This window comes from Dromiciops gliroides, chromosome 1, assembly GCF_019393635.1.
Source record: "Dromiciops gliroides isolate mDroGli1 chromosome 1, mDroGli1.pri, whole genome shotgun sequence".
In the NCBI taxonomy this organism is placed as follows: Eukaryota; Metazoa; Chordata; class Mammalia; order Microbiotheria; family Microbiotheriidae; genus Dromiciops; species Dromiciops gliroides.
The window spans coordinates 720,582,121-720,595,539 of NC_057861.1; the positions used below are offsets into that span (position 1 = coordinate 720,582,121).

Sequence of the window (13,419 nt, forward strand, 5' to 3'; positions counted from 1 at the left end):
TTGCTGAATTAAACTGGAGAATCCCTAAAGTTTATGGTATATTACTTTTTTTTTTTTTTTAATGTGAGTAGGAGTTTACTACTAGTATTTGATGAAGAAAGGTACACAGTAACTTTCTTAAAGGCAGGCTTTAAAACTGCTGATTTAAACTTCAATATTGACATTTACTTACTGGTAGAAATGGTATACCTATTAGCCAGTGATTCAGCATTTAGAAACTTCTTTCTCATTTGTTGAATTAGAGTAATGAAAAGGCATTCGGGGCATTTTGTTTGGTTGGGATTGGGCAGAGAGAAAGAGACAGAGACGGATGAGAAAGACAGAGACAGACTGATTTTTGACATTTAAAAAATCTCATATATTGAATCTTTATCAGAAACACAAGATCACCCTCTTCCCAATTTGTATTTCAAAAATAATTATATAGGCAGAAATAAGCAGTACAACTCTAGAAATGTATTTTAACATATCTGAAGAAAAACTCATTTTCATGAATTATTCTGATCAGCATTTTTGTCCTTCTTGTTTTTCCAAGTCATCATTTCAGCTGAAAGGCAGAAAATCAAGTTGATTTTCTTAGTTCTTAAAATAGCTTAGAGACCTATTTGTATAGTTCACCTGGCAACATAGTCTTTTGCTTTCCTCTTTTAACCCTGATTCCACCAACAGTTCCAGTAAAAGGCAATAGTAGTGATTTAAAAAAAAGATATCCATGGAAAAAATGGCTAAATCTCTTGATTTTATTAAATCAGGAGTAAATCCACTCATAATGTCCCCAACAGACATATAGAAAGAGTCCATAGTCCATATGATCTTTACTGACTCCTTTGGATAACCTTTATAATATAAAACTAGCTATGAAATTCAGAGCATGTTCAATAATTAATACGTTCGCTGATATCTGAAGTACTTCCACAAGGTTGTCTTAAAGGCATGTTTTATTAATAAAGATTCACAACAATTGCATTCTCATAGTTACAGACAGCAGATACTTTTGAAGGAAACAGACACTCCATCCACCAAAAAAAAAAATTAAAAATGAGACAATGGAAAGAAAGCTATTTTTCTTGTTAAAATATACTTTGTAGAATTCTTGTATAATGTGATCTAGTCACCCCTTAAAAAGTTGAAAGAGACATACAGAAGGGGTATACAGAAGTCTTCTTGTTCAAACCAAAATCAAAATTACATTTAAGCTAGCATTTTCTGATATCCACCTTGACATTAAAAAGATTCACCAAGGGTACTTAAGAGGTAGTCTATTTATTATATATCTGCTCATGTATCAAAATGTCAAGGAATTAATTAGTTGGGTGACATTTATGGGGTGCCACTGGACATCATTACAATAAATGTAAAGGTTGCCTTTTTTCAAACAATTTATTTCCAGCTATATCTAATTATTGTACATATGATCATCTTACCAATCCAGAAACCTTGTTCTCAACTCTAATGTTTTGGAGGTCCATAAATCAATGCTCAGTACAGAAGGATATCTTATTATTAATATTTGTAGAAAGACCTTTTAAAAATCTACTTAAAGAGAAAGTTCAGAAAGGGTATCCAAAGTTACCTTATTACCAATAGAGCAGAGCTGTCTAATCAATGCAATCAAAATATTTAAAAGTTAGTATCGTATATGCCGTTACTGAAATAATACATAACTAGTTATTTGCACAAATGAAGTGAGCTTTTAGTGATGTCAGAAGATAATATACTTTTGCAAACCAATAAGTATAATTTGTCATAACTCACATGCAAACTGGAGCTCTGCCTTGCGACTGACAATAGTTCCCAAGGGATTGGTGGCTAAACACTGGTATGTGCCGATGGCTTGAGCTTTGTGGGGATTACTGATGGCCAAGCTGCCTCCAACCAACCTGTAGTGATAACTCATGGTAAAATCAATATCTGTGCCATTTTGCTTCCACCTTTGAGAGAAAAAAAAATCAAATTACACTTACAATTTATGAGTTTGATCATTATTTTTTTGTCAGTGCACAGTTTTATTTCTCACAACAATAAAAATCTGATTAAATATGGTACAGTTATACCAGGGATTCAGGGAAGTCAGCTGTGACTAGGAGGTCAGTAATATAAGGGACTTTGTTACTTGAACTCTTTAATACATTATTGTGACCTGAATTTACACAATGAAGAATCACAACTATTCATATGGGGGGGGGGGAGGTTGACATTGAAGGGGCAAATGCTGAGGACACCATCCTTACAGTGACTTTTTAAATAACATACCATACCTGAACACTCTCAACTGATACAACAAAATTGAATGTCAAAAATGATTTAGTGATAGAAATCCAGAAAGAGTACATTGAAAATGGCAGGGAAAAGGTAGGCAAAGATTTTTCTAATGCTAGCTTGAAGGCCTATAATGAAACAATAATAACCTGGCTATTTTGGACCTCAATTTGTTTCTGTTAGTCTGTTACTGGGGAAATTAATCATGTTGATTATATTTCAAAGGTACTTAGAAATGTCAAACTTGAATTATAATTGAGACAAAACAAATACTTCATTTTAGGCAATAAAAGGTCTCTTTGCATACCTATTAGTTACACTGAAACTTCTTTAACACATGAATTAGCTACAGAAGCACCATGAGCAGTCTTATTTAGTTTGTGTTTGTTTGTTTGTTTGTTTTCCTTGAGGCAATTGGGGTTAAGTGACTTGCCCAGGATCACACAGCTACTAAGTGTTAAGTGTCTCAGGCCGGACTTAAACTGAGGTCCTCCTGACTCCAGGGCTGGTGCTCTATTCACTGTGCCACCTAGCTGCCCCTTATTTAGTTTTGAAAGTACAATAATTAGTTTCAGAAGTTTAACTGTATCATTTTGAAGCAGATGGATTTCTATCTTACACTCTTCCCAACACAAACCATCCGTGAAAAATTCACATTTTATTCTGATTATAATAATATATTTTTACTGTAGAAATATTCTCAAGACACTTAGACTATGCATGTACAAAGTACTGAGAAGTTAAAAAATGTGTATTTTCATAAGCTAGGATTATGACAACCAATCATTGGAAAAAACCCTCATAATACTGTTTGCATGACTGTGTATATAGCCTTTAAAATAATATTTTAATATATAAATGTGACCCATTTTCTACCCAATAATGAGAGTTTTATAATGTGTGGTGGCAACTACTTGTCAGAGAAAAAAAAAAGTCACTGGAGATTTATTCCCTATGTCTTAGAAGAGGCTCACTATGTCTGGATTCTGACAAATGTGAACAAGGCTAGATAAGAAATATGGAGTTAAATAAAGCTGTCCTATCTTAAAGATGAGAAATGATTGATCAAATATCAAATCAACCAAAGGCTTTGGACAGGTTTTGTTGCTTTAAATAATTCAGCTGATTCTTAGACACCTTAGCTTCACTTTATGAAAGTGAAGCAAAAGGCAGTAGATTTTTTAAAGGATATTTTGTTTTCCTGGGGTTTCTTCTAATTTTTATTTATTTTTCTTTTTTTGGGGGGGGGGATTCATATAGTCTATTTAAAAAAATAAGTTTCATTATTTTTCAAGAATACACAGAAATTAGAAAGAAGCCCTCTCCTTAATCCAATCTTAAGAAGTAAAAGAGGCTGTCTAACATGTAAAATGATCTTTTATAATTTACAAAAATGGCATACTTTTTCAGAAGACTTTGAAACTTTCTTCAGTTTTTGATAGTGAAGCATTCAGTTTGAGAGTTCCCTTTAACTTGGACCAATCAAAATAATGGCTGTCATGATTACATGTTCCTAATTAAACTTATTAATTGTTCTTTCAACCCAAATTCAAAGTTGTTGACTTGGCAACAGCCAGTGAATCTTTCATAGTATTTCCACAATCATGTTAATCATTGTGGTAAAATGATTATTCTACTGTGCAGAAATATCAGGGTTCAATTTCTGGCATATTGGAAACTTTGGCCTAATGAGTATGTTTCAACCAATGGAGAAATTAAAAAGTATTAATGGATTCAGGTGGCTGTCAGACAAGTATTTAATGATAGCATTGCATGCCCAGGAGCATTTTTCTATATTAGATATTAGAATAGGCCTTACAGGTCTATTTTAAATCACTTGGAATGAAGTTATATTAATCTTTGAGTGTCCTAAAGGTTTATGATGAAAACCTTTTGGAACATGGTTCCCTGGATTAACCCACTAATCAATCACATATATTCTGGACACACTATTTAGGAATAATTCTCTCCTCTTTTCTTTAGTGCATAAGAAGGGAATGTATTATGGTGGAATGAGAGCTATTATAGAATCAGTGGACTTGGGTTCTGAATTCAGTTCTATTTCTCACTGCCTATAGGAAACTGGACAAAAAAAAAACAAACCAAACACTAGAATCAGAGGGCCTGAATTTTCTCCCTTATTCTGATACCTAATACTTGTGTAGAAGCATAAACAAATTACCTCTTCACTCTAGGTCTCAGTTTCCTTATTTTTTAAATCTGGGGAGTAAAGAAAAAAAATGATCTTTGGTGTTTCTTCTGGCCCTAGTAATATAATCTTATTTTATTGTGACCAATGTTGGAGAATAGCTGCTCAAACCCCTTAAAGCTTGGGACAGTGTGGCCTCCACACTGGAAGCAGTGCTCCACTTTAACAAAGAGGTAAAAGTCAAGAAATGGGCTGGGGAAATGAGCAAACAGAAAAAAAAATGCTGACTATAGAAAGTTTCTATGGTAACAATGAAGAGCAAAATACACCCTAAGAAGAAGATAACAAAGTCAAAGCTCTAACATCCAAAGCTTCCAAGAAAAATCTAAACTGGTCACAAGGCATAGAAGCATCCAAAAAAGACTTTGAAAAAAAAATGAGAAGTAGAGGAAAAAATGTAAAGAGAAATGAGAGTGATGCAAGAAAATAATTTTTAAAAGTCAACAGCTTGATAAAGGACACACACACACAGACACACAGACACACACACACACACACACACACACAAACCAATCCCCCCCCAAAAAAAAAAACAAAACAAACAACCTTGAGAAAATAACACCTTAAAAAAATAGATTGGGACGAATGGTAAAAGAAATACAAAAAGCCACTGAGGAAAAAAATTCCTTGAAGAGCTAAATTAGCAAAATGTAAAAGGAAGTAAAAAAGTTCTCTGAAGAAAATAATTCCTTAAAAATAAGGATTGAGCAAATGGAAGCTAATGACTTTATGAGAAGTCAAGAAACAATAAAGCAAAACCAAAAGAAGGAAAAATAGAAGGCAATGTGAAATATCTCACTGGAAAAAAAAAACAATTGACTTGGAAAATGGATTCAGGAGAGATAATTTGAAAATTATTGGACTACCTGAAATCTATGATCCAAAAAAAACCCCAAAACCCTCTACATATCATCTTCCAACAAATTTTCAGGGGAAATTACCCTGATGTTCTAGAACCAGAAGGTAAAATGGAAATTGAAAGAATCCACCAATTATTTCCTGAAAGATATCCCAAAATGAAAACTTCCAGGAATATTATAGCCAAATTCCAGAGCTCCCAGGTCAAGAAGAAAATAGTGCAAGCAGCCAGAAAGTATTGTAGAGCCACAGTCAGAATAACATAAGATATAGCAGTTTCTACATTAAATAATGGGATGTCTTGGAATATGATATTCCAAAGGGTAAAGTTATTGGTATTACAACCAAGAATCACCTCCCCAACAAAACTAAGTATAATCCTTCAGGGAGAAAAAATGGGAATTCAATGAGAGGACTTTCAGATATTCTTGATTAAAGAACTGAGCTGAATGGCTGAACAAATTTTGGGGTGAGATTATGATGGAACACTACTCTACTATAAGAAAGGATGAGCAGGATGTTTTCAGAAAAACCTGGAAAGACTTACATGAACAGATGCAAAGTGAAATGTAGTATATACAAAATAACAGCAAAATTGTAAGATGATCAGCTATAAATGACTAAGCTATTTTCAGCAATACAATTATCCAAGACAACTCTGAAGGACTTATGAAAAATGCTATCCATTCCCAGAGAAATAACTGATGGTGTCTGAATACAGATTGAAGCATTGATGTTTAGGCAGAGTGTAAAAAATAAAAATAGTCTCCTTAATTAAATTATTTTAAATCTCCATTAATGCAACTGTGCTTTTTTTTTTTTATTTGCCTCTCTGTTCTATCTCCCAACCCTGTTCTAGTATTAGAGTTCTTGGTACTAATGTATACTGTGTCACTACAGATTATTAAACTTTTGCCAGTAAAGTTATATTAGAAATAAATATTTTAAAAAATAACTAAAAGTTTATCTTCATGATTCCCAAGATAAAAATGGAAACAAAACATGTTCTTGCCTAGCATGAATCCTCCTTCACTCTAAGAGCCTGTGAAGCTTTATATAAAGTCCCTTTCCAATGATCAAGATTAGGCAGAGAAACTGTCATTGCCCATTATAAAGAAGACTTTAATTTCACCTGTAATCTGGTACTGGATAGCCACTGGCTGCACAATCCAAGATGACTTCAGAATCCTCAGTATTCAATGAGTATATCATGTCCTGTGGTTCTTGAGTGAAATTAGGACCCTGAAGAACACCATTGTCTGTAAAAATGAAAGAATAAAGGCAATGAAATATCTCATCTGTGAAAAAATTAATTTTTACTTTTGATTGCTGCTAAAAGATTGCTCAATCTAGTGTCTATATAAGTAACACATGTGTGTAATATAATATGTTAATATATTTTCCCAACTTGAAAGTCTACATTTAATTGTATCCATAAATTAAGTGAAATGAAAGCATAAGTGTCATCACACCTCCATTCTGGGATGAATTTAACTGCTGTTAGATTCTATCATATTTCAGGAACCAATGTTCTGATCGTGATATTAAGGAATTTGTCACAGAGGACTCTTGTGAAATTTCATTTCTGACATTAATACCAGGCATATTTTCTCTCCTTTATACAATTTGAAAATCTACATGAAAATGTTCCAATATCTACTTAAAATCCATTTCCTTTTTCAGAGTATAGCAATTTTTGGCAATGATTTTTTTTTCTTTTTCTGCCCATTGAGTGAATTAGTACTTCCATTTACTTATTTTCCTCTTAACTCTTTCAAGCTTAAAAGAGTGATGCTCATTCTAGTGTTGGATTGGAAGGCCAAGATTACAGACACCATGTTGTCCACTTTTTTTGTGGCCATCTAAGAGTAAAAAAAGCCAGCCTACATGGAATCACTGTGTTGGAGTCAGCTTCACTAGATTTTGAAATTTTGAGTTGAGTTGAGGTTTTACACCTTAGCAATCAATAACTGTAACAAAATAAAGAATGTTTTGTTAGTCCATTGATTATCTATACGGAAAAACGTTTTAATAGTGCAGATTAAACTTAAAAGTTTCTTGGTATACTTTTTGTGATACGCAAGTTGTTAAACATTTAGCAGCATACCCTTTATTCTTCTAGAAATATTGTTTGAGTTTTCAAGAGCTTAGTTGAAGGTTTGAGGAATGAAATCATCAGTAGGCTTAATATCCAACAACTAGAAGCTAACTACTACTACTACTACTACTACTAGTATATATAGTATATATTTCTCTTTGTGATTCCCAAGATAAAAATGGAAACAAAACATATTCTCTGCAAAGGGGTATGTTAAACTTTTCTTTTCAGAAGATAGTAAATGATGATTTCAGGATCCCATGCATTATATATTAAAACAAATAGGAAAAAATAATTTAATAAGTGTATTCTAGGGTCCCATCCAACTCTTTGCTCAAAGAAAGTTTCAGTATTCCATGCACCTGCACATGCATATGCACACAGACACACATACATACACACATTCACACACAAACCAAGAAATGCCCCCTAAAACTTTATGAGACCCAAGACAAGTAAGTAATTACTTTCTTGCTTTATGTTACTTTACCATCATTAAATAAAGGACCCACATTTTATCATTTTAACCCATTCAACTTTCTCTCTCTTTCTCTCTTTCTTTCTCTCTCTCTCAATATATATTTCGATATAAAAATACACCCATACATGTTAGCATGTTAGATATACATACACACAGATAGGTAGACAATATATAGTTTTTTGAGAGGAGTTTTTACTCAAGTATGTGTCGAGAAACAGTTACCCATATATATATATATATATATATATATATATATATATATATATATATATATATACACACACACAGATCCATCATAGAACCACAAAAGCTTTCCAAGTAGTCATTTGCTTGAGAGAGGGAACCAGGATCCCCAGCTAAGTATAAAACTAGTTGATCTTCAAACACAAAAAAATTGTCAAACTTTACAAATTCCTTACTAAGTTATTTGTTCCTCATGTGGCAAAGATACAAATCTTTATGAAGCCCCATCTCCACTTTCTAAGCATCTGTGGGTTTCTTAAAAACACAATGTAACTTTCACATATTTTCCCTGACTCCTAAGGCCCAGACTAACTAGATGTCAATGGTTTACAGGTAGATGAGAGTTTCCTGAGAATTCTTATCCATTTCAACACTACTTGGTTGTGAGGATTTTGAAGTACTCTATGCAAATTCGCTCAGAGATCTGCAAACTTTTCATTCCCTTTTTTATAATTTTAATTTTCTTTTCCTTTTCACCTTCTCTTTCAGTTTCTCTTATTTACTTGAGTTCACTGTACCCACCATAATCAATCAGCACATGGACATCTGCCTTGTTCATTTTTTATTTATTAACCCCTGAAGGTACTCTTGGAATTCTATGTTATCCAGAGGTATCTATGTGGCATAGTGGGTAACAAGAGTACAGGGACTAAAGACTAAATATTTTTAACAAATATCTATTAAGCACGAACTCTGTGCCATGGACTGTTTTAAACACTGTATAGGTATTAACTTATTTGATTTTCACATCAACACTGGAAGGTAGGTTATTTTATTATTCCCATTTTATAGGTGAGAAACATTTTCATCCTCTTCATCCAAATGTCATGAGATCAACAAAAAATCAACACATTCAAACAATTAAAATATAACCCAATAAACTTAGGAACAGACCTATAAGATTTTAATTTGAGTTTGGACATAATTTCTTTGCAAAACATCTATGTAACCTTTTTTTGCATGATGACCAGAACACACATTTGACCATGATTGATCTCTGTACAGAAGGATTTCCATAGAAATCCTCCAAGTCTGGTGCTCAACTTCATTCTGGATGCAGTTCCCTCTTGCTCTCTCCTTATCATTTTATATTCTCCCTTTGTGATAACTTTCCTATTGAATGTACTCTTTTGCACACTAGCACTTGAATTCATATCCAAACTATATTGTCTTATACTTGGTTCATTATGGTTGCCTGTGCTCTAAACCAGTTGACTTTTGTAGGGCCCCATAAGTTAAATTTTAATTTTTATAATAATATTATGCTATATTTATTGCATTATATTTTTCCTTTTTAAAATACAACTTTATTTTAAAATTAAAAAAAAAAAACTATCCTTAGCTCTCTGGTCTGATAAAAGTAGTTTGTGTAGCCTTAGGGTCATAGTTTCCCCACCTTTCAATAAACCAATTTCCCATTTATGCAGCCAATGATTTCTATCCATGTCTTTGAATGGTGGTAGTGGTCTTTCCCACATTAACCGTGTCTTTTACTGGTATAGATGGAGTAGTAGCCTGGGAAGTCAGGAACACTGGAGCTCAGATACTACCTCAGAAGCCTATTAGCTAGGTAGTTGCCCCTGAAGAAGTCACTTAGCATCTCTACATTTCAGTCTTCTCATCAGGTAAATATTAATTATTAATTGCATATAATTTGCATCTATTAAGTTTAATTGCATCTCTCTCACAGAGTTATTGAAAGGATCAAATTAGATAGCATTAAAGCTTCTTGCAAAAAAGTGAATGTTAGCTATTATTATCATCAATTTTTTCATATGTGAAAATATACATTCACTTCACTACATGTCCAATATATGGGAGAGAATAAAAAGTCAAGAACACAGCAGATGTGAAATGCAAATAGGGAACTTTCCACTGTCATCAGTATTTGATGTTAGCAGTTTCTATTTTGGAACACACTGGTGTATACAGTGTACCTCTAATCTAGGTGAAAAAGCAGGTATTAGGGATATTCCAAAATCCTAGGTATCTGGAACCTGGTATGATATGTCATTGTCACATACACAGAAAGTAATTTTTTTTCATTTTTTTGTTTGTTTGTTTTTTGATTTTAATTCAGGCTCAAGAGAATGGAATTGGAGAAAGGAGAAGGGAGGATAAGAGACAAAGATCTGGCAAGACCAAAGCAAGACAATGTCTTGGTCCACAGGTCCTTTAAAATTCTCAGGAATATACTGTTATCCAGGTTCTTTTGACTGTTACTCTACTCATGAAGTAAAAAAAAAAAAAAGATTCTGGAGATATCACATGGTAAAAAAAAAACAACAAACAAACCTCATCAAGTAGTTTCTGGAAGATCTTGGTTTCTATTTGGATTTATTTTTACAGTACCAAAAATGGCACATTGAGCACAAGTAAGTTTGCCATCTGTACTCACAGATGGAAACACTCTATTAAAATAAGTTATCTATTATACTGGAAACTTTTTGGTAAATTATTAACTATGTAGACATTCTTTTGACAAGTATTTTAGGAACAGATTAAATGACTGTCAGGACATATATTAAAAATTAAAATGGACTTACATCAGGAAATCTGAATTCAAGTCCTAACTCTAGCACTTATTAGAATTGTAATCTTGGCCAAATCATTTAATATTTTTTGGATATCAATTACTCCATCTTTAAATAAGAAGGGAGTGCGTTTGGAATAGATGACAGCTATGACCCCTAGTACAAAAGAAGAGAGTTAAGTTACCTGAAAGTAGGCTACTTGAAAGAAAGAAAGACACATGGAGAGAGACAGAAAGGCAGAGACAATGAAAGAAAGACAGAGGGGGAAGGGAGGGAGAGGGGGGAGCAAGGAAGAAAGGAAGGTAGGAAGGAAAGAGTAAAACATAGAGAAGAAGAAAACAATCAAGGAGAGATAAAGTTGTGTAGCTTAGCAAAAATGAATAAAGTATACACAGCAAACCATATAAAGAAGTTAATATGTTTCCAGACTTGTCATTAAGGCTTAAATTTTCATACATTCCAGGAAAATATGCTGACTATTCTGTTCTTCATACCTGGGAAACATCTGGCTCAATAAGGGAAGAAGAGAAGCAAAGGAGGACCTTGCTCTTTACCCAAGTTCAGCAACTCAATGTGTCTGAAAATACACCCACCAAGAAAGAGTAATAAATTCAGCACTGGTGTTTAAGCTTTCCTCAATGTCTTGATAGAAAGGGAAAATAAGAGATACTGAATCTATATTAAAAATCTAATGGGTTTTAGCTAAACTAAAATAAATGGATGACAAAGCATGCTTTCAAATAGCTAGATGTTTCTATAATTGTGTAATAAGTATTGAAAGAGCAATGCACCTTGGATTTGGTGATTTGCATTGAATTTGTTCCAAGTTCATTCATTTGATCTTTAAACAAAAGTCATTCTATTGCTTTGTATACCATGCAGGTTTAGGACTGCAAGGAATATCTATATAGTCTCTCATTAAGTTGATCCAACTACAGGGTTTATTAAACAATATACAAACTTTAGGTACATATATACTCATCTATAATAAAGTACCAAAAACCATGTTCACAACTGATTTCAGACCTAACTTATTGATCTCCTTTGTCTTGCACAGTAAAATAAATTTGCTAATATATGTTTGTCTATCTAGACATTGCTGGACTCATGGTTGGCCTAGCAATTATATAGAATGTCGACATGTATTTCAAGATATAGGAAGCTGAAGTCTTCACAAATGGGCTGATTTCAAGTAAATCAGATTATTTCTCCTGACTCACTATATCTAGTTAGTCCCAGACCATACTTCAAATATTTCTAACCTGAACCTCTTGCTTTTTGTCCTTCCACTTCCCTCCTCTCCCCCAATTGGAAAATCATGTTATGGATTGACTTTCTAGAGGTTATACCCCCACCCCCATGACATTAAGTCTTAGAACTCTTTTCCTGCAACTGAGCTGTCCTATCTGTGACTAAATTAAGACAACATCACTTATCTACTATGGTCATCTGGCCTTAGACCATGCTTCAAATCCATCTACCCATACACATACCTTGCCATCATAGATGTACCTTATTTTCAACTTCTTACTATGGAAAGAATAGTCAAGCGAGTATTATTGCTGCATCTGGAATGGATTTGCAATGAGTCACCAGAAGACCCCACACACCATTTCTCTGAATTTCCAGACCAAAATTCCCTACCCTGGCCACACTCCCTGATATGGTTTGTTTACTATGATTAAAATGTGAGTTGTTTCAGGTAAGCAATGAAATCACTTTTTGATTTATATCCCCAGAGCCTAGAATAATGAGTAGTACATTTTAGATAATTAACAAATTGTTTCCATTAATTTCTTTTCAAGATTAAACATAGGAGATAGTAGAATTACACTGGAATAGGACTCATACTCAGAAATACTAATCAATTACTATGGAAATCTCTAGTTGAATGCTTTGCCCTCTTATTATCTCTGAAGGGAATGATCTAATCAGCCTCTTTCAAATAAGAAAATATTACATATAATAGCATACACTATTCAATACCTATGTTTAGTGTAAATGATAAAGAATCTACTTCTACTTTGTAGAGAGGTCAAAAGTAAGCAGTAGCTGGGGCAGCTAGGCGGCGCAGTGGATAGAGCACCGGCCCTGGAGTCAGGAGTACCTCAGTTCAAATCCGGCCTCAGACACTTAACATTTACTAGCTGTGTGACCCTGGGCAAGTCACTTAACCCCAATTGCCTCACTAAAAAAAAAAAAAAAAAGTAAGCAGTAGGCAAGGGTAAACAAATGAATTATTTCCCTCCATTCTGAAGTAAAATCTGATACATTCTTGCATATTCATAATGAAAAGGCCATATAATTAGTCATCAAGTATATCTGATTTACTGTAGCAAAACATGGGACAAGGTGTTAAAGAACTCCACAGTGAAAGGAACCATAGACAGATAGGTTAGAGAGTCCTAGCAATCCAACAGTGTTGACCTTTCCTTTGTTTACATTGACCTTGAGTGGGACTTGGCTTTCAAAAGAAATGCATGGAAAACCTGATTCCCAGTCAGGCACAATCTATGATTTTCATACCTAATTTCAAACAGTATACACTTGGCAATGGAAAAGATAGACAGAAATTACAAGCTGTGCATCAAACAATGCTTTTTTTATCCAGATAAAGATAAACTATTATTTGAAAACACATGGAAAGGTAGAAAGAGTATTGCATTGACTACCACTAAAAAAGTTATTTTTTAAAGTCCCTAAATGTTCCAGAATTTAGTTATATCATCTATAATTG

General features: G+C 33.5%; 1 protein-coding gene across 1 annotated transcript in view; it reads right to left on the minus strand.

Annotated features, from left to right (window-relative positions):
- The window catches only part of LOC122737331 (contactin-6-like), a 482,372-nt gene that overhangs the window by 309,781 nt on the left and 159,172 nt on the right, over positions 1-13,419 (minus strand). Inside the window, 2 exon segments of the mRNA XM_043979812.1 lie at positions 1,756-1,931; positions 6,459-6,585. Coding sequence (XP_043835747.1) covers positions 1,756-1,931; positions 6,459-6,585 — 303 coding nt within the window.